This window comes from Gasterosteus aculeatus, chromosome 11 (genome assembly GCF_964276395.1).
Source record: "Gasterosteus aculeatus chromosome 11, fGasAcu3.hap1.1, whole genome shotgun sequence".
NCBI lineage: Eukaryota > Metazoa > Chordata > Actinopteri > Perciformes > Gasterosteidae > Gasterosteus > Gasterosteus aculeatus.
The window spans coordinates 1137452-1159263 of NC_135699.1; the positions used below are offsets into that span (position 1 = coordinate 1137452).

Sequence of the window (21812 nt, forward strand, 5' to 3'; positions counted from 1 at the left end):
AGAACGATTCAGCTTGTTACAGTTCAATTAGCTTGTATCCTATGCAAGAAAAAAATAAAAAGTCCTTGATACAAGTTAATAAATGTGTTTGATATCGTGGTTTCCATTTTCTGTATTGATTTACTTTGTTTTAAGATTAAAGTATTACTTTTAGCTAAAAGTACATGCCTTAACCAATTTGGATGACTTTAAAATAACCGGAAAATGTGCTACATGAAATATAACATGCTCCGAGGGAGTAGTCAAGTCATTTTATTTTGTATAGCCCATAATCGCAAATTACAAATTTGCCACATAGGGCTTTACAGTCTGTACACGTACAACATCCTCTGCCCCAAAACCCACCATCGGCACAGGAAAAACTCCCCAAAAAAGGAAAAGACCCTTACAAGAGGGAAAAAAGGGAAGAAACCTTAGGGAGAACGTCAGAGGAGGGATCCCACTCCCGGGATGGACAGACTACAATGGATGCCATGTGTACAGAATGAACAATGTATCATACATGCAATTCCTATGACAGAAATGATTCAAGTAATTGTGAGTAGTAAGCCAGGCGCACAGCAGGACCACTGCAGGGACAACCACCATCAGATAGAACCACCATCAGATAGAACCACCATCCACAGAAGCCTGTGGGGAGGGAGAGCACAGAGATTTTAGGAGAGGGTTTACGAGTAAAGTAATATGATTAATATCTAAAATAATGATGATGATGACGATGATGATGATGATGATGATGATGGCAGCAGCAGGCGTCAGCAGGGCCACGGTAGGTGTCAGGACCAGGGTCCCGAAGGAACCACGATCTACGGAGACCTGATAGGGGAGAAAGCACAAAAAAAAACTCCCGGAAAGAAGCTGAATTAGTCATGTGCATTAATAAAACTTGAATTATGGTTTAAGAAGCATATCTTCCTAAATGAAATGAAATTAGAAGATTACCATCTTTATCTGCATGAACTCTGCAAGAACTTTTGTGTTTTAAGGCTTTTACTGTTGTAGGATATTAGAAATAAACTGACAACCCGGTTCATAAAATTAACAAAAATGCATATAGTGTACACCAAAATACAGCCATGATTCTGAAACTGTGTAATCAATAAAGTAATGACCAGTGCTGTAGTAGTAAAATTAGAGGTGGGTAAACTGAATTTTGTGATCATGCAGACCTCGATGCGATGCGAAGCAACGCAACACAAAGCGTTGCGACTCTGTAAGGCTGTCCTGGCTATATTGCATTATGTTATCAGTAAAAGTCATATACAATCAATGACAATGAAAACATGTGTTAGTAGTTTGTAGTTTATTAAATTTAAGAAAACAGTAAAGAAAAGTATGTCAACACAACAACACAATTGCAGATTAAGAACTATCTACATATGGAGTCTCCTTTTTACAGTAGTGCCCAGAGGGCCTCCTTGTCCTCCACGTCAGGTCCTGCCTTGCTCTGTGCTTCTCTCTCTATTTGACCTGGTGTTTCTCCTCTCCCTGTGCTCTCTGCATCATTGCTGGTGTTTTAAAATTACACGAAGTTTATTTCGGATTATTCCAACGGAAGAATACAAGGCGCAGGGAACTTTGAGGTGCGTAAACGCCAATTAGAGGTGCGTAAACGCTATTTCCAAATTCTAGAGGTGCGTAAACGGTGTTTACATGCGTTTACCCTCCACTACAGCCCTGGTAATGACAATATTGTAAAACCACTGTAATTCTGCAACTTTAATAGCATAATACCAATGTACAGTTATGATTGTATTTGATGTAATGTAATCAACTGGAATGCATGCATGTAATACTTGAACAACAACTGATAGACATTAGATTGACTGAGAGACATTCGAAATCCGAGTTACAGTGAACTCACCAGAAGACTCCCAGAGGTGTGGACACTAACTTTCACAACATTGGTATAAATACCTGTAGGAACCATTGTTCTTGAGTTCACTGGTGGAGACAACAGACGGGCAATAGGGATGGTCAAAGGACTGACCTGGGGCCTGTTGGTTGCTGAGACCAGCGGCTCCTCAGCTGAGATGTTCTTTTTACCACAACACCATCTCTTTTATTAAATACGTTTGATTTAACCTTTTGATCCAGGTGACCTCTGTCCATCCGACGTTTCTTCATTTTTTAACACAACACTGTCAAGCAGCAAGTTGCTAGGCAGCGGGAGCAGTGGGGGTAAAGCTGATGAGTCCCCCCTTTACTGAACCAGTGAAGGGGGGGACTGGTAACCAGTGAAGAGAGAGGACCGGTAACCAGTGAAGGGCGAGGACTGGTAACCAGTGAAGAGAGAGGACTGGTAACCAGTGAAGGGCGAGGACTGGTAACCAGTGAAGAGAGAGGACTGGTAACCAGTGAAGGGCGAGGACTGGTAACCAGTGAAGAGAGAGGACTGGTAACCAGTGAAGGGGGAGGACTGGTAACCAGTGAAGAGAGAGGACTGGTAACCAGTAAGGGGCGAAGACTGGTAACCAGTGAAGGGGGGGACTGGTAACCAGTAAAGAGAGAGGACTGGTAACCAGTGAAGAGAGATGACTGGTAACCAGTGAAGGGGGAGGACTGGTAACCAGTAAAGAGAGAGGACTGGTAACCAGTGAAGGGGGAGGACTGGTAACCAGTGAAGGGGGGAGGACTGGTAACCAGTGAAGCGAGAGGACTGGCAACCAGTGAAGGGGGGGGGGGGCTGGTAACCAGTGAAAAGGGAGGACTGGTAACCAGTGAAGAGAGAGGACTGGTAACCAGTGAAGGGGGGAGTGGTAACCAGTGAAGAGAAAGGACTGGTAACCAGTGAAGGGGGGGGAGGGGGGCTGGTAACCAGTGAAGAGAGAGGACTGGTAACCAGTGAAGGAGGGGGAGTGGTAACCAGTGAAGGGGGGAGGACTGGTAACCAGTGAAGCGAGAGGACTGGTAACCAGTGAAGGGGGGGGAGTAGAGTGAGTGAATTTAGAGTCGAGCTGCAGAGGTCAGTGAGATGCTGTGCAGATCTACACGTCATTTTATCTACAAGTCATTTGTTATTTTTTTATTACCAGTGAACAGATAGATAACATTTAAAACCAATACTAGTATTGTTTTTAGACTTACCCAGGTGCTTGGGACCACATTTGGGTAACATTTACTTGGGGTTTTAAACAAGTTGAATGACACCTCACTATTTGAATGTTGCCGCCGCAAGGAATTGTAGAACATAATCGTCTCCTTTCCCTCCGTCAAGGATGGTCTAGTGGTTCCTATGCTAAAGGAGCTAAGAAGGGAAGCAATGCAGTGCCTTTCCTTAGCATTAGAGAATTCAGCCTGTCACGGTGTGGTTCACTTCCTGTCGTATTTTGTAGTTTTCTGCCACTCGTGTCCCCGGGTAACTTCACTTCCTGCCTTGTCCCGTCATCCCCTGTGATCGTCTAATAGTTTCCACCTGTGTCCAATCACCTGCACCTCCCTTGTGTATTTAAGCCGTGTGTCACTTGTCGCGTCATTGTCTTTCGTCGTGGATGTGCGTAGTTCCTGTCTGCCGTTTTCCCCCATGGTTGCTGCGTGTTTTTTGCCCCTTGGCGTTTTGCTTTTGCCTTTTTGACAATTAAAGTCTTTTGCTTTCCAAGAAGTCTGCGTTTGAGTCCTGCCTCCTCTACGCATCCTTGACACAGCCCTTATCATGGCGGCCACCTCCACCACTAACCATGATCCATGGAAACCTGTGAGGTGAGAAAGCACACATACAAAGTTAGTGATGCCTGTTAATGTTTACAGCAATAGAAATGGGAATATCAATGGTGTTAGATGTTGTAGGTGTCTTAGGGGCCACGCAGGAGTCAGGACCAGGGTCCAGACAGAACTAAGATCTTAACAGAGCTGACCGAATCTGCCCCCCGGACTGAAAGTGGAACCTGGTTCCACAAAAGAGGAGCTTGATAACTGAAGGCTCTGGCCCCCAGCCTACTTTTTAAAGCCATAGGAACAAGTAACCAGCATCTATGGAGCGCAGCTGCCTTGTAGGACAATACGGTGTTAGAAGCTCTTTAAGATACGACGGTGCCTCACCAGAGAGGTGATCTGTCCTGCTTTCTGCTCCAGGTTGTTCTGACTGCACCAGCTGCCTCCCGTCTCTACTCAGACTCGTCATCGACCCCCATGAAGCCGATGACGGCTGTGTTGTCTGTGAACTTTCTAAGTTTTTGTCTTTTTTCATTGGTGGGTTTAATGTTTTCACTGTAATCAATAAATGTAATTCATACATTTATTGCGTGCCTGATAATAAGTTATTTGCATGGTCTGTTTAGCTGACGTGCTCACATGGATTCAAAATAAACAAAAGTGAAAACAAATTTAATGTAGATGGTTTATAACTTCTTTATTTTTGCTGTGTTTTAATTTTATTTGAGAGATACAACAAAGCTACTTGCTTAAAACATTGGACGCTCTAATATGCTTTGGGAGTAGTCAGCAGTATATGAAGCAAATCCAGCACTTGGTAGAATGGCCAGTTTGTCTTCTTTTTGAGTACAGCAACAAAAAGCACGTCAGTGAGACGCAGCAAACAGAATGATCCAACCATTGTGGAACAAAGAGTGAAAGGGGGGACAAGTGGGCCAGGCTTTACAAGAGGTGGAGGAGGGACGAGACGCAGGAAGAAATGGGAAGGGGAGGGACACAGAGGGGGCGGGTATGAACACACATCTGGAAATAATTGGAAAGAGAACGAGAGAGAGGCAGGCAGTTTTGTTCAGAGATCGACTTAATAAAGTTGGGTAAAACCCTCCAGGTGGACAATTGCTTAAAGTCAATACAAAGTTCTGAGTCGTGGACGAGGACAAATTGATTTGGGGACAGCGGGCGGACAACGTCGACCAGTGAAGAACAATAGAGACGGAGACAAGAGAAGCCCGGCTGCTCCTGGGACCGATGCCAAGGGGAGCTGGAAAGAAAAGAAAAGTAAAGACCAGAACCGGGGAGTGAAAAAGCGGGACGTAGAGACTCAGCTTCAGGTAAAGCCCTGTCGTACCCACACACACTAAATGTAGACACCAGACGCTTCCACTTTACTTCAAGTTCAAAAGTCAGTATGTTTAAATGAAGAAAATATGTCTCACCTCTAATCACGTTTGCATGAATTCAAATGGAACTGCTTTTACTGTGTAAAACATGTTGATCTCATTAGTCGCTTTGCACTGCTGACCACGATAACGATCCGCATAATGATCTCAGTAAGGCACTAAATACGTAGAAAAGATTGTCCCTCCAACCTGTTGACTAAAATATGCCTGTAGTCACTCACCTATTTCCATAAGCATATGAGCACATCTGTGATATGGATTACATGTGCACCTCCTACTCTAGTCTTCAGACCCCTCACAGAGCTCCACATGGCCTCCGTAGAAGCCTCCTGTTTTACAGTATGAATACGCTAATGGGTTAGTCGAGGACAGCCCCACTGCTCAGCCTCACCAGTGACTGCAAACTCTTCAGGGGACCGACTGAAAGGGAATTTGACCCTAAATGTGTGTTTCATACATAGATGGTCAGCCCTTTATTGATGGATTGGTTTTAATCACACATGCATTCAGCAAAGCCTTCTGCATTCTCCTGCCTCTGTTTGTGAGACTCTAGGTCTCGTCGTGTCCTCCAACTATTCACCTAAAGTAGCTGATAGAAACTTTCCTCCTCGGTTTATGCAATCAATACAACGTCAAACACCGTTCTGGGCCATACTTTGCTTCATAAGGGTTTGTAGAAGATGTGTGACCCACAGGTCTGCTGTGGCCCCGGCTGGTGCTTCCAGCATTATAATTAGGTCTACTGAGAGAGGAGGGAGCTTCCTTCCTGTCAGCAGTTTGACTTCCTGTGTAGAGTCAGTACTCAGTGTAGGGACCACTTAGTCAGAGACCAATCACACCCCCACTGTGACCGTTATCTCACACACACAAGAACATCACGTGTTGTGTTTCAAAACGTTGAGAAAACACAAGTCATAGGAGGTTTCCCACTCAAAGAGCAGTCAGGAACCATTCCTTGTAGCCATTGTGACCACTCCTTGACTTCCAAATGAGGGATTGAGCAAAATGTCTAGCTTCGTCATCCGGTGCAAAGAGAACAGGAAGCTGTTTGTTGTACCACTGAAACAAAGTACAAGTACAATATGTGATTATATACCACAACATATAACTGGGCCACTGCAGGGCAAGGAATGCTGTGTGTGGAAACACACACATTCATGTACCCTTCCTGTCCCCACTACTCACATTACAGAATCCTACAATCCTGTATTTAACACGTCGATTTAAACGATCACAAACAACACAATTGTTATAGAAAGTTTCCATACTTTTTAGTTGGTTGAAATCAGTGGATAATGTCAAAAGTATCTTGAGCTCGGTTGTGATTTAGTATTTATTACACTGTTCCATTGTGGATCAGTTTCAGTCCAGAATAGAGGTCACAGAGTTAAAGAGAGAACTCAGTGTGCATGAGATCAATCAATTCCCCCCGACACCAACAACATTAAGATGAATACATTTCATTACGGCCAAAAGTATTGAAATAATAGCAAATTGTTTTTGGAAGTAGCCAATCCCAACGATTAGAATGATGTCCTTCCTGGACACATCTTATAATTCACGCTTTCTCGCACATTTCTAATCTCATTGGTGACTTGCTTCCCGCTCACACACGCCAACAAAGCCGCAGTTATTTAACCGTAGAAGGTCACATGAGGCACACAAACACAGCAGCCAGGATGAGTTAACTGTGACATTGTTGTTTGAACGTAGTCTCTTCTGTTGCAGGATGTCAGCGTCTCGAAGGTGTTTGTGCTGTGTCAAATATTTGATGTTTGTCTTTAACCTCATCTTCTGGGTAAGTGTCATCACCACTAAGTTGCTATCATACACTTGCATTCATTTCGCCTTCACTAAGTGTTACTTAAAATATGCTCATCGCACGCCTCCAAAGGATTTAATGTGCATGGGGCATGTTAATCTTTGCCTCGGTAGTGAGTGATGCTGCGTTGTCCCTCTGGCTTGACATTACGCTTCTTGGAAAGCTAGGGGGATGCGGCTTGTTCGGCATTGGGGTCTGGCTGTCCTTCACGCAGGCGGAGTTCTCCTCTCTTCCCCTGTCGTTTCCATCCCTCTCAGCGGCCAACCTGCTGCTGGTCGCCGGTGGCATCACCATGGTGACCGGCTTCCTGGGTTGTCTCGGAGCCCTGAAAGAGCAGCGCTGCCTGTTGTTCATGGTGAGAGGTTGACATGGGGAAGAAGTTGCAGATATCTTTGGTCATGATGTCAGTCTCCAACTGCTTTCCTCTGTTGTGCAGTTCTTTGTGATCCTTCTGCTCCTGGTCCTGACAGAGGTCACTCTGATGCTGGTAATACACATCCTCCATGACAAGGTGAGCTCTACCAACGCGATGCACACTGAATAAATTGGGTGTCTTAACATCATGCACAGTGAATGATTGAGACCAAAAATATAAAGGAGGTGAAAATGCAACTGAAATTGTTGTTGTAGGTGGAACAGAAAAGGATATGGGTAAGTTCCTATCAAGGTTTGCTGAGAAGACCTTTTGGTTAAGTTGACTGGAATCCTCTTTCTCAGATTAGGTGATGTAGTTCTGCATACATCACATATCCAAATCATGGCAGCAGGTATTATTTTCAAATTCACTGACAAAGACCAAAGGCATGAGAAACGAACAAGAGCAGTTTGGGGTTTCTGTGGGGACCGGACTCATTGAGGATCCACTTCTTCTGTACACATACGTGTAGCATCAGGGTGGGGGTGTTAAGTCTCAAGACTTATTGACTTCTGTTCCCTTTGGAAAGTTTGATGCACGGAAATAAAATGTCTCTTATATAAGTTAGCATTAACGTTTTAACATATTGCATTAGTAATAGCCAGCAGTGATTGAATCAGGAAACTTTGAATGGATGAAAACAGTCAAATTGAAACCCACAGAGTGTTTAATGCTCGATAATAATTACAAAAAAAAAGATAATAATTAAAATAAAAAGGTAACTTTTTGGTTAATCAAATATTGTCACAAGGAACTCATTGGCAGAAATCCAGTTCTAAAGATGTGCATCCATTGAGCTTGACACGGTCGCCTTGTAGCCGGAGGGTTCTGGGTCTGACCCCGCTGGCTTGAATTGCATCAGCATGGATTTTCATCCAACAGTCAATGTCATGCAGTAAATAAAGGTGATCAATGTCATGCAGGTTAGCTTATTTGCCGACTCCAAAGGACTCGCCTCTCCCGCTGTGCCTCGAAAAGGTTCCTGTAACAGGCCGTCTCTTCCCAGTTGTTGAGGTCAATGCATCATTTCCTCAGGTGGCATATGAGCAATATGATCCATGTAGTGCGTTTTTGTTCGTCTTGGCTGTGATTCCCCTCCTCCGATTGGCCGTAAAGCGGCTGTTTCAAGGGGTGGAGTTTGGAATATGGATTATGGTTCGCCCATCAAAGCTGGCATCATGATAGTTGTGGAGAACTTGGTCCATGTTGGCTTCCTCCAGGATGCTAATGTTTGATTACCTGTCTTCCCAGTGTGTGGGATTTGGCACCGTAGAGGAGGAACAAAGTACTACTTGATAGAGAGGTCTGGATCACGGCTAAAATCAGTTTCTTTCTTCCTTTTTTTGAAAGCTGGATTCAAGAGCACAAGGTGAATTAAAGGAAGGTATGAAGATTTATGAATCGGAACCTGAACTTCAAAAATCCTGGGACAACGTCCAGATAATGGTGAGAACTCTACAAAGAACGCATGAGTACTTGTGTTGCATGCGTGTACAGTAGGTACGTAAAACCGAACAAACGATGTCACGGCCAAACACTCACAAACAGCCAGTAGTGTGTACGATATGTCAGCAGATCCCAAACCTCTTCTGTCTATATAGGAACACTGGAGGACCTCCCATGGGCCGTATGAATTGCATTATAATTATAATGTAAAATCTATCAAATATTAGTTTTCCTTTTTATAAGTGCGTGTTTCCTCCCCCCAAGTTATCTTCCCAGGATTTAGCAGCATATTCGTCTTTATCTTATTCAGTTACATGACCATGGTGGGGGGTTTCCAAGTGTCTCATCACTTTAGTGGGCTTCCTACTGTCTGCCTCCAGTATTTTAAGACACTCACCGTGGGGTCTCTCTTCTTGGCCGATAGTGGTCATAAGGCCCAGGGACAGATATGCCTCCTTATGTTTTCATACTTTCACCTTTATTTGTGCTGTTGTTGTGTTGCCTGCATCACAAGTCACAGATATGTTCATCTTGGTACATCGCAACGGTACAAATGTCTTACCTTTCTCTCTCTCTTTCCTTCGGTCTCCAAATTGTATTTTTCTTAAGTGAAACCATATGAAATAGTGCACTATCTTTATAGTGACATAGTAGATAACTTTACAACTCGTTTGCAATTGTATGTGTTATCCTTTTACCAGTGTGGGTTGGTGATGAAGTTGGTATTGGCCTCGTAGTACTCTAATCTTTCTGCCTGGCTGTCTTCTCCCAGTTCAAATGCTGTGGAGTAACGAACAAAACGGACTGGTATGACGTGCTGAATGGAACGCTGCCCTCCTCCTGTTGCTCAGTCGGGACGGTCCAGTGTGTGGACGGATGGAGTGAGGTTGGTCTGCTGCTCAGCTATAAAACAAGATGTTTTGTATGACTCTCCCAGATGAAATCTGAATGTGATCCAGAAGAAAGGCCTGATGATATTATGCTTTACAGTTATATCAACAGTTATCAGCGACTGCCACTTCTAAATGCAGTTGGTTGTAGGATTGATCATTTAATAAGACTGCTGAACGTCAAACCAGGTGGATTTCCATACAGCGCAGACATGTATTCAGAGCAAAAGTAGTGCCGCAGAGCCTCCAGCTTCCCAAAGTGCCCTGGAGTAAGATGCTGAACCTCAGACTGCCTCCAGGCCATCTGTGTAGTTGAGCTCCTGGCAGGAACGTGGCACCCAGCAGGGCAACCTCTGTGTACCAACGCTGACTTGTGGCTTTGAATAGTTGGAAGGTTAGAGTGTCGCTATACAAATGTCCTTTTGAAAAATCTATTTACAAGCATTCAAGGAAATACTCTGCAAGTAATGCAAACTATCTGATGTGCAGATTCAAATATTTATTTAGAAATAATAAAATGGCCACAAAGGACAACGTTGCTAAATGGTGTTGAGGTGCCACGCTGTACACACTGAGCGGCTAAAGGATGGACACAATCCTCACCGTCCTCCTGTGTGAGAATCGCACACCCTCGCCCATCTGGAGCCAATCACACATAGCTTAAGAGAATCGGGCTGTTTAAAATACCCAGTAGGAGATTATCTTAACTAAAGAACGGCAGAGTAAAAGTAAAACGGCTAAATTCTCAGGAACGGACAGCAATGTGTTTCTCACGTTTCTTCATAGATTTGCTCGTTGTCTGTTGCTCAGGACAGCATTGTTCCTGTGGACAAAGGGTGAAATCTTGGAGCACAATAACATCCCTACAATGAAGCGTAATAGGACAACAGACACAGGCAGTCAGGTTATCTGACATGGTGGAAACAAGCCATCACAATATCCACATTCATTAAAAGTGCTTATGTGAAGGAGAAACTGAAAGTGAATACTGAAATGTTGCTGATGATCGCTCAGTAAACAGGAAGTAGTGTGTGCGGCAACCAACAACAAGTCTACACATTATAATTCCTACAACTTCTTGAAGATCACGAGACATGTTCCTCACGCAGAGTCTCCACATCTCTGGACAACTCGAGTACAAAGTCAGTTGTGCTAAAAGGGATGACGGCCAGAACTAACATGATACCTTTTAATGCAATCGCCTTTTAAATGGATTCCTGGACATCAGTCTTTTTATTGCTCCCATGTCTCTGTTTGTCTCTGTCTGTCCCCGGCAGCCGTGTTACCAGAAGGCCAGGCAGTGGCTGCTGGACAACATCCCCTCAGTCCTGGTGTTTGGAGTGTGTATTGGTGTTGTGCAGGTAATTGTCTTCAATAATCATTCTCACATATATTATTCTGCCCAACGTTAGCAGCGGGACAGAAGAGATGTTTGTGATTAAATAAATATGGATGTCCTAATAGAAAGTGATCATCTTTGATTTACCTGGAGTGTACATTTCACTGTACATCCTGGCCGACCGTACGTCCACCCTGGTGTATATGCACTGTACTTGTATTTCTCTTTTCTAGTCTTCACACCCCTGAAAGGTCTTTAACCCACACGCATTGACACACTGATGACAGGAGCTACCACACAGTGAGCCACCTGCCCATCAGCAACCAACATCAATCTATACATCCATAAACCCCCACGTATCACGTACTGTCTGGCTGTTTCAAACAGGATCACGTACACTGTACATATTGATTTTATCTGATCTATATATATTGATTTTATCTGATCTATATATATTGATTTTCTGACCTGCTCTCTCGACAGATCCTTGCCCTGTTGTTCTCCCTGCTGATGTACTGTCAAATTCTGTGTGCTGAGAAGAACCTGGACTGAGACCAGCTGTTCACAGGCCCCTGATGAGGGTACCCATCACTAACTCCTCTGAGATCTCAAGGCCCTCAAACCCTCAAAAGCCCAATCCAGACTGTTGCTGCGCTGCTCTGTGGTTTCAGGTCCAACACGGTGCTTTTGGCTATAAAATGTAAACTTTCTAAAATGCTAATGTGGCTCCATCCAGCCAATGGACACTAGCGTACGGACCCAGGCAGTACTGACAGACTGAGGGTTGATTTCACCGGCACGGGGATCATTATGACAGTTATGCCAAATCAGTGACGTCACACAGTGAAATACGATAACGCAATGCGAGGGGAAGTACTGGGTCCGCTGTCATGTCCCAGCAGTATGTGTCTGTCCGTACTAGTATTTTGTTTCCAGGCTCTGCGTGTAGGAAAAAGTAGAGTGACATTTTCTTATTGATTCGGCTTATCATATTTTTAACGAGATGCATTTTCTTACTCAGTACGGTCACTGACTATTCCAAAGGTCATTATCGGGATTCCAAGATCTGTCCAGCATGTCAACAAGAAACAAAAGAAAACATTTTATAAAGCACGGAGTTCACTTTCTTGATACCTTTGAGCCTTGTATGTATCGCTAAACTGTAGGAGCACTTTGAACATTCTGTGAAGTTCAGTGACTTTAGGTTTCTTTTATTTCCATTTGTTTCATCTACTCATGACAGCGACACAATACTCCCATGGTAACGCTCTCATACACTCGTTTATCCAACCTTTTGTAACAGGACCATTTTCCATTGGTAAAGTAATACAGTATCGACTAGTCAGGACAGTATTGGTCCCTTCTGTCCCCGGCTGGGGGCGTGGCTTACGTGTGCGTGTAAAGAAAGGGGAGGCGGCTGATTGCTGCTGTAATCGCATCACTTATATCGGAACAATAGAAAAACAGAACGAAACTAAAGGCTCAAATCCAAAGAAAATGAAGTTGGATTAAAGGATGGCCGCCCGGATTCCTTTTGCATGTCCTTTTTTTTAAAGATGTTTCTGTAACAAACAGGTCAAATAAAGATGCTGACAAAACATACTTAGTTCTTACATATATAAAAATACATATATCTTGTGAATAAATATCTGTCCTACAGTCGGTTTCTTGTAATTTACTGCACTTTGTGGTAATGTAGTTATTTAAATGTATAACAGAGCATGCTTTATAATAAACACCATACAGACGTTCAAAGTGCACATAAGACCAGTATGTGTGTTCTTTACAGCTTAATAACATGACTTCCAAACTACTTTAGGGCCAGGTGTTCGAGGTTTTGGGTTATGTATTCATAATTTATCATGGGACATTTTGTTTTGAAACAGTGGAAGCAGGCCTGATTAGTGCAGGACACATCAGAGGAACCAGTGGTAGAACCTGGTTCTATTGAAGAGTCAGTTCCCCAAAAAGCTAAAGACCCTTTTCTTTAATAAAACGATTCATTCGCAATCACTCTGCTGGCCCAGCCATCACCACAATGAATCTGTAAATGAATGTAAGTCAAATGATTGCAGTACCTGTAACAACCACGGGCAGTAAAAACATGAACATTGATGCCTGTGAGGGAAGCTGCTGCAGGATCTTCAGGAGAGCATCACGCGCGTCAGGGAGGCAGCTTGAATACAGTACAAGTCAAAAGTCTTTTTCCACAGGGACATCGATCCACAGGGACCTGCAGTAACCTGTAACTGCAACAGGAGGAACTCACTGAGGTAACATTTCACTCCTCGCAAACTGATCAGCAGGTCCTTGAATTAAATCATTTAGACAGCTTCTGTAAAAACATGAAGCCTCTGTCACAGAACGTGGATCCCACATGGACATGAAGCAAAGGGCATTCTGGACTAATGTCACAGTCCAGATGAGACTCAGTGTTTTTGGCGCGTCCACAGCTCAGGTTGACCAGTAGGCTCAGTCGTACTCCAGTGGCTCCTCCAGATCTACCAAATTCTCCTGAAGAGGAAAAAAAGGTGTGTGATAAGCATAAATAAAGGCAAATAAAGCTTAAACTATACTGGACTACTTACATACATCTCAAAGCCATGACTTGTTTAAGTTAAGCCACTTACAGGTCAGTCTTGTGTGGGTGACTGCTGACACATTGCAATGGACATTGGGGACTCTCTGTGTCTCTGTGTCTTAGCCTTTCCCGTGTTTTAGTTCAGATTATCATTACACGCATTGTGTCTTTTACAAATAAACTTCCACCTGGCTTGACTTTGGTTGTAAGTTTGGCGAGCGTTTTTTCAAAGCTCTGCAGAGACACATTGGTCTCCTGTGACCATGTCCTCACCTTCATGCTGCTGGTTACACATACCCTTGGGTTTCGAAAGCGGGGAGGGCAAGATCCTCCAGCGGAGACATTACAATCTAGCATGGGGTGTGCAGGCACAGGACAGGAGGCTCTAAAGCGGGTCCTAAACCCCCCAGAACGCCCATGCTAGAGACCTAGGATCATAATAGCATCACCAGTGCCTCCTCAAACTTTCCTGTAAGGCTTTTGGTGTCCTCCACGTCACTTGATTCTTATGTGACCACTGGTCTCTTTGTAAGACATTGTGTTTGTGTAGAATGTTCTGATGGACCACTCACCCATCCTCCACGGCTCTTGACCCAAGGGGCAAAGCTCTCCATGTAGCGCTCTGTGTAGCCTTCCATGCGCTGGACTCCGGTGGCTGTAACTATCCTCCGTGAGACCTCCATGGTGACAGCCATGCGCCGCAGCGTTGGACTGGCTGAGGGCAGCTGGGCCGGTGACCCGGATACCAGGCTGCTGCCAAAAAAGTCTAGAAGCTTGGAGTAGGATGCATAGGAAAGCCGGGCCAGACTCTTCCGTAGGAAGGGGTTCGACTCGATCTGTCACGGTTTGCATGACATACACAGTGCCCGTTTAGCTGCCCATATTTGACAAATGCATAATAATGCAGCTTTATAGTTTATGATGAACCACTTCCTACCTTAAGGTTGATAGAATCTCCCTCCAAAGACAGCACCTGAGCAAGCTGCTGCACCACTGCCTCTTTCTCAGACCCTGCTGAAAGAAAAGATGCACATCTGGGGTCATGGAGGGTAGCTCAGGGTATCAAACCTGGAGTCAGGTTCGGATACTAGATCTGGTTATCTAGATCAGAGGTCTGCGGAGGTACTGCAGGGGGGTCGCGATCATTTTTTTTTTCTCCACAAATTGAATTGTCTTTAAATACACATTAACATGAATCCAACATATTGTAGCTAACGGACCAACTGATGGAGAAGACGTTAGCTTTCAGTCCCACAGGAGCTCATGCAAATACGACAGCACAGGCACCAGCCAGGAACCAGGCGGATCAAGTGAGCTAAGTTGTGTTGTGTCCTCTCTCCTCTCCGTCACCTTCTCGGTCTGTTCCCTCAGTCCCCTCATATTATTGTCCCTTGAATTATGTGTGTGTGTGTGTGTGTGATTACCTGGTGAAGGCTGGTCTGTGGGACTCAGTTTCTTTATACTGGTGGACCTCAGGGCAATCTTTTCCAGTTTCTCTGCTACTTCATCATAGAACTCGGGAGGGTGGGCTACAGCAACACATCATAATACTACATTCAACTTTGAACGTATCCCTCTGCTGCAGTCATACCAATAAATATGCAGTGTGTATGTTGACAGTTTGCTTACACCTTATTATAGTGCAGATTCAGACCACATGCACATTTAACGTAGACTTAGCAGCAGATAAATGCACTGCACCTACGGTGTGTTGTGATGGAGGAGCTTACTGGGGGAGATGAGGACCGGGGGAGACTCTACATCTTTGTTGATTGCCAATGTGGAAGGCCTCTTGGGAGGAGTGTCAGAGCCCTCTTTCTCCGCTTTGTCTAACTTTCTCCTGAAGAATTTGGAGAGCTTTTTTTTTAGCTTCTTTTGCGTCATCTTCTTATTTTGTTTCTTCTCACTGTCGTCTTCTTCTGACGTAGAGGAGGGGAGTTTGCCAGCATCCTGTGGAAACAGGTTCACGGGTTGCTTACATCAAAAAGTGTTATCTCCCCCCAGAGCATGAATGTGAAGAATACATGCGATCATCTGCATATTGGACAATGAGAAACCGGTGTAATCAGTGGTACAGAGACCATGCTTGGCACCTGGTGTACCAGTGGGAACCCACTCACCACTGCAAGGCCAGTGCCATGGAGGGATTGTGTAATGCTGGTTTCACTGGGCCTTTAAGGGGGGGGGGAAGAGGACTTGTGGGCGGATGCTCTGGCAAGTGTTAAAAAAATACTCATAAAGTCATAAAGGCCTGTCACGATATACAATATACTTATCGGACAATACAGGAAAGTGAGTGCGTTCATTTTTGGTGGTGCGATGTTCATCTACATATAAATGAACGTCCATCGCGCTGTGCTCGTCTGCCTCATTGTTGGAGGCGGGGCTTAGGCAGCGCCTCCAAGCGCACAGAGCGGACACCGACAGGAAGGGAACGCGTGAACCCGCCGTGGTGTGGAAAAAGTAAACTAACTCACTTAAGACACATCCAACAGGTCTGAACTAGTGTCGGGTTAAAGGTCCCCGGGTTAAAGGTACCCGGGTTAAAGGTCCCCGGGTTAAAGGTCCCCGGGTTAAAGGTCCTCGGGTTAAAGCGGGTTAAAGGTCCCCTCTTCTTGCACTGAGCCCGATGCTTCTCCCCGCTCCGTGTCCCTTGCACTTATTATTATTATTATTGTTTTCTTTATTTAGAATATATTTTTTCACATTCCCAATTCTATATAATATATATAATGACGAATAAATCCTTCTGTGTTCTTCGACAGACCGTACCTGCATTATTATGCTATTATATTGTCATTATGTAATCAGGGTCTGAAAATTGCAATAATTTGGGTTATTAATGTTGGTGCAATAATAGGACAACAAAAGCTCTATAAACTGCCGCCACAGTTCATAGAGGTAGGAACAACACCTGGTCACTTGACTGTAGAGACCAAGAACTGGACAGACTGACTGACAGATGGACCGAACAGTGTTACCAAGACCCAGCCGCAAGGGGCCTAGATCTGAGCTTTTTTTTTAGGATACAGAGCCGACTAAAACACGCATTTCCTTACATCGGTTTGATCTCTCAGGTGGGACACTCTCGTCCTACTGTCTCTGTCCAATGAGCCTCTAGGGTCTTGGGCAGGACAACGTTTGCTGTTCTGATGGGGAAGCTGCTTTATCAAATCCTTGAATCCAGTCCTCTTCTCATCTGCTGAATTGGACTCATGGGCTTGACGATCCCGGGCGTTCTTCGTCTTTGGCTGTGGCTTGGAGCTATGGAAACGGATAGTCTGGTGAACAGGGCTGGTAGACGCTTCGAGCATCTTAAAAGGTTGACTGGTAGCACACTCAAAGTAACTCAAAATCATTTGCAGGATCTTTCCACTAGTGTGTATTTAACGACTTTCCTGGAATTAAGATATATAAGATTTGCTGGTTGAGGAACTCCAAAGAACGAGCCAGAGTCTCATTAAGTGAAAAACCGATAAGTGTGTTGTCGAGAACAGGATCACAGGCATCTCACCTGTACTTGTTGTGCTCTTTGTAGGCCCCTCCCACTGGGCCTGGCCTCTCATTCAGAGGGGTGGAGAGGGCGCGATGGAGGAAAGCTTGGATCACCAGATGAGTCTCAGCCTTGATCTCCACCAGAGAAATGGAACAGACAGAAGAGACAGAGGAAGGGCGTCCTGCAGACCCTGACATCACTAAGACCAGGGCAAACAAAAGGTGCTTTTATTATTCTGTTATACACGAGAGAACATCCTCGAAATACAGCATACGATAGGTGTTGGTACAAGCATTAAACCAGTAATGTTCTGTGTTCTATATTTTTGTTATATTATTTTGAAGAACGGAAAACAGCAACACTGGCAATTACACGTAACAGACAGACATACGTCCCCTTATTAAAGGGGACGTATTATGAAAATTCCACTTTTAGTGCTTCTACACGTTAATCTGGGTATCTGGCATGTCGACCGACCCAAAAAAGACTCGATATGTTATGGTTCTTGTACCAGAAACCTCATGCTTGAGTGACTGAGAATGAGCTTCCTTATCATTCTCTCGTCACAATGTAATGGTTGTCTCTACGTGGCCTTGTCCCCCTCCCCCCCCCCATCTCATCCCCCCGCCCCCCTACACTCACTATAGATGCTGTGGCGTTTTGGGTGTAGTGGCTCACTCACAACACGGAGGGGAAAGGACGTACGGGCAGGAAGCCTTTTATTCTTGTTTGAGGAGCACAGTGAGAAGACCCCCCCCCCTAACTTGACCAGTCCACAACACCAGAACACCCGCCTCCCCCGATCGCCTGCATTTAAAGGAACAGGCACTCAAGACAGGTCACTCTGTGGAGGGCCGTTTCAGACGGGGTAAATAGGTGCTGTTTTAAATGATTCTTGTGGTATTTTGACCGACGTGTGTTACAGACCCAAGGAACCATAACCAGGGATGCAAACGCATGTATGGTCAAAAAAGAGAGGGGTAACTGAAGCCCTCGCCCTGCGTCAAATATCCATATACTTGATATGGACTGCGGTCGACGGTTGGCGTGAAAATCACTGTTGATATAATTATATTATATCAGTAGTAGCCCCGCCCTAAATCATAGCCGGATGTCTGGTCTATTTGACTCTAAATAGATAAGAACTAACCAAATGGACCACATGCTGTATGTTAAGCATGTTTACAATGTTTACTGAAGGAAAAATCCAGAGGAGCAGAGCAATTTTCTCATAGACGTCTATGGGACCAGAGGAGTGACCCCTGGTGGTCACTACAGAGAATGCAGCTTTAAGACATCAGGAATTTGAATTACATACCATAATTATCCATTCAATAGTTGATGAAATATTTCAGTCTGAACTTACATGGCAGATTGATCCATCAAATTGCTGCAGCTATTGGGTCTAAACCACGTATGAGTTTTCAGCTGGAGTGAATGTCTACACAACTTGTATTTTATACAGTATTAAAACAAATAGAAATCAATGAAGTGAAATGAAAACGATCAACTTTAAAAACTCACTGTAGACGTGTATGAAAAACTGGTTGTATTGTCAGTTTAATGTGTCTCGAGGAAATCCACTAAGTGAAAAGCTTTGGGTTGAATTAATCATCAAGCTTCATGAAACATCCTGCCCACGACGTAGTGAAAGTAAAATTAACAGACGGACCTGGACAATCGAGTCTGTCAACATTCCCTTCTATTATAGTCCTTCTCAATCGGGTCAGTTTCAGTCATGTCTGAAACCTAAATCCACTTTTCTTTAAGTTCATGGATTTATTCAGATTTTGATATTCTTTCAGACACAGAAAAGTATTGATTTGAATAATCTGCTTCTGCATGAATCAAACAGGCAACACAGTGTGTAAAAGTCCCTACATACGTTTGCAAGGACCGGTTAGCTCTCTTTATAGTGGAATCTCGTCTGCAGAAAGTGACTTCAGGCCTTCAGAATGAAAGGTAGGAGAGCCTAAAACCAGGAGCTCTCTAGTCCAGACTTCAGACATCTGACCGCTGTCTGTGAGCAACCAAACCCTTCCATCACGATAGACGATAGTTAATTCACTGCTCATGTCATTTAGGTGTGTCGTTATGTGTCGTTACAAATAACTGTTTTCTTGTGCTTGCCTTTCAATCACTTAACTTCAAAGACTAATAACCAATATATCAATCACAGTTCTATGGATCCACTAGATACCAGGCGGTGGTCCTTAATGTGTAAAACATGACTCATTTGTTTGTATAAATATAAGAACTTAATCTCCAGAGACGCTGTACCTTATAGAAACCAGTCCCTATTATCAGTCCGATGTTATTCTGTGAACAGTGTTCATACAGAGGACACTTCATTATGCTGACAGAAATCCTGTAGATTGTTGGAACAGTGAAGAATTTGTCCAAACAGAAAAGGGAAGAAAAGACCAGGCTCCTCACCAGGTTCCTCACCAGGTTCCTCACCAGGTTCCCAGGTGTATGGAGGGTGTACGGGGGGGTGTACGGGTGGTGTACGGGTGGTGTACGGGGGGTGTACGGGTCAGCCGACCAGGACGTCAGCCAGCGGACCCATGTTGGTGGCACAAGTGAAACCAGAAGCAGACGCTGGAGGAAGCTCGCCAGCTGACGCTGTTTCTATTGATACTTTAGTCCACTAGTTGCTTATTAGTTGAATAAGTTGTGGAACTACCGCTCCGCTACTGTCTCAGCACGAGCCATGATCTTCTTCTGACCTGCTAACCATCTCAACACTTTAACCACAGCGCACGAAAAGGGTGTTTGCTCTCAAATCGAGGCTCAGAAGACTCTGCTAGCTGCACTTTCTTGTGTCCCTTCATCTGAGGTTCCTGCTCAGCGCTCCGTGCACTGAGGGAGAGGAAACATCTGCCAAAGCAGCTGTTCGAGGAGAAGACATAGATTCCTAAACCGATTGTATGGAGAACCTAGACGAGCTGCGGTCACATGATGAGGAGAACGCGTAAGAACGCAGCTAACAACGACCAATGAAGACAGGAACCTCCCACGGTGAGAAGCGACCCGACCGGGAGAAGCGGGAGCAGGAAGAAGGTGGCGGGACGGGAACCGGGGACGGTGAGGACCAAACACCAGGAAATAGCTGCGTTCAGCAACGGGAGCTCTCCCATTAGCCTCCCGACACCTCCGAAACACTTCCCGTTGACTTCGCGGACACTTTACCAGAGACACACACGGAGGTCCAGTTAAAGACGTCTTCTTCCTACCGCGTTCGTGTGTTTCGGCGAGTCTCCCCCGGACCGCCGCTGCCTCGTGTCCCGGGTCCCGGGTGTGCGACCGGCTGCACGCTGCGCGGACGGACTGCGCTCACGCAGACCACATCACAGAGTGCGCCTCTACTGCGGGCGTTACGGTAGAGAGACGCCGCCCCGCGTCATCCGCACTAGGACCTCCTCCAGCTGCTCCACGCCCATCGATACTGTCACGGTGTCTTACTGCGCAGATTCTGAGGAAATCACACTCTGTAAAAACACGATACATGGTGTTCGTCATTTTCCCAATCTTTGAACGGTCTTTACACCAGATCCTTCAATTCCACCGCATTTGTGTTGGCAGGAACCTCCTCTATGATCATGTGTATTTCTATATGTGATATTATACTGTCAGCAGCGGTTTGCAAACTCAAGAATGCCCACTTTGAAATCTGAAAATCTTTTGCGGCCCACCCAAACCTTCAATCACAACTCTGGTCAAAACATAAACTAGGGATGATTAAATTACCTTAAGAATTTAACCGATTAAAAATGTATTAAACGACAATGTATGTTTTGTATACCAATTTCTCCGGAGCTCATACATATTTACTTTAATACTACAAGAGGTCGCCCCATTTGACATATTTTTATATTAATTTCAAACTTTTCAAAATTGAAAATTAAAAACATTTTATTTATTTATTGTAAATGACTTCTCGCGCCCCCCTGCAGTACCTTCGCGGCCCACGCTTTGGGAATCGCTGCTGTACAGTTTGAGAAAAAGAAAGATAGTCATCAAAATGACATTGTATACATTATTTCATCTTAAAGCTGCTCTATAAAAGGTTAGACTCAAATTCCACTTGCTTTTTTTCCAGAGTACTTTTCGCCATACCAATACAGGATCGTGTGCATGCACAACATTGTTTTTTTGCTTGTTGTGTTTGGGGGTGTAGTTGGTGGACCTAAATGCACAGCAGTTTGATTTCTAGCCAATGATTTTATTTCCTATACAACAGGAAAAACAGAAGACAAGCGAGGCAAATAGTCAACGGGGGAACAGAAAGTGCTCCTCAGGCTCAACTGGAGTCGGGAGGGAAACTCCACCGACGTTTTGTGGTCTGGAGGGATAGGCAGTGTTCCTGTGTGGAAACCTGAGGTGCGACGTCATAACCAGAGCCCGATTACAATGAGTCATGTGTCCTCAGCGGTACTCCGGGGGTCCGACAGTGAAGGACAGGGGGAAAAAAACCACGCAAACTGGTCATCAGTTCTATGTCAGCTGCTGGGCGTCAGGTAAAGATCTATACCTTTTCTTCCAGATTTTCAAGGGCCAGCGAGAGTTCACCGCTTGACCTTTTCAACAGTTTTATGTCTATGGGCTGAGCCTTGATTGGATAGAGACAGGCCCTCGAGCGGCACCGACCAAGCGTTCTCACGTACACCACGTTGCCCCCGACCAACCGCAATTTGGCACTGGGCTCTTCCCTCTACTGCCACGATACTTTTTAGTTGTTTTTTTCCCTGCGCTTAGTAAGATGCTTAAAT

The 21812-nt window shown here is 44.7% G+C and overlaps 2 protein-coding genes across 2 annotated transcripts; one reads left to right on the forward strand and one right to left on the reverse strand.

The window, feature by feature from the left end:
- The first annotated feature begins 4642 nt into the window (after window positions 1-4642).
- On the forward strand, window positions 4643-12723 carry tspan4b (tetraspanin 4b). The gene is made up of 8 exons (XM_040190356.2): window positions 4643-4982; window positions 6780-6849; window positions 7037-7228; window positions 7310-7384; window positions 8639-8734; window positions 9507-9620; window positions 10902-10985; window positions 11447-12723. The coding sequence occupies exons 2-8, from the start codon at window positions 6781-6783 to the stop codon at window positions 11513-11515; spliced, it is 699 nt and encodes a 232-aa protein (XP_040046290.2). The 5' UTR covers window positions 4643-4982; window position 6780; the 3' UTR covers window positions 11516-12723.
- On the reverse strand, window positions 12451-20256 carry bcl2l12 (BCL2 like 12). The gene is made up of 8 exons (XM_040190355.2): window positions 20233-20256; window positions 17059-17239; window positions 16604-16808; window positions 15275-15494; window positions 14969-15073; window positions 14482-14558; window positions 14117-14380; window positions 12451-13477 (listed from the first exon to the last, which is right to left on the reverse strand). Exons 2-8 carry the CDS (start codon window positions 17235-17237, stop codon window positions 13436-13438), a joined length of 1092 nt encoding a protein of 363 aa, XP_040046289.1. The 5' UTR covers window positions 17238-17239; window positions 20233-20256; the 3' UTR covers window positions 12451-13435.
- Window positions 20257-21812: the final 1556 nt, after the last annotated feature.

What these genes read in the sequence shown, in the direction of transcription:
- tspan4b (XM_040190356.2), top strand. Translation starts at nt 6,781, where the DNA reads ATGTCAGCGTCTCGAAGGTGTTTGTGCTGTGTCAAATATTTGATGTTT. An exon ending in AGCGCTGCCTGTTGTTCATG is followed by an intron (nt 7,229 to 7,309) that starts GTGAGAGGTTGA and finishes TCTGTTGTGCAG; the next exon opens with TTCTTTGTGATCCTTCTGCT. An exon ending in GGGACAACGTCCAGATAATG is followed by an intron (nt 8,735 to 9,506) that starts GTGAGAACTCTA and finishes GTCTTCTCCCAG; the next exon opens with TTCAAATGCTGTGGAGTAAC.
- bcl2l12 (XM_040190355.2), bottom strand. Translation starts at nt 17,237, where the DNA reads ATGTCAGGGTCTGCAGGACGCCCTTCCTCTGTCTCTTCTGTCTGTTCC. An exon ending in ACCTGAGAGATCAAACCGAT is followed by an intron (nt 15,495 to 16,603) that starts GTAAGGAAATGC and finishes CTGTTTCCACAG; the next exon opens with GATGCTGGCAAACTCCCCTC. An exon ending in CCCGGTCCTCATCTCCCCCA is followed by an intron (nt 15,074 to 15,274) that starts GTAAGCTCCTCC and finishes GTGTTGCTGTAG; the next exon opens with CCCACCCTCCCGAGTTCTAT.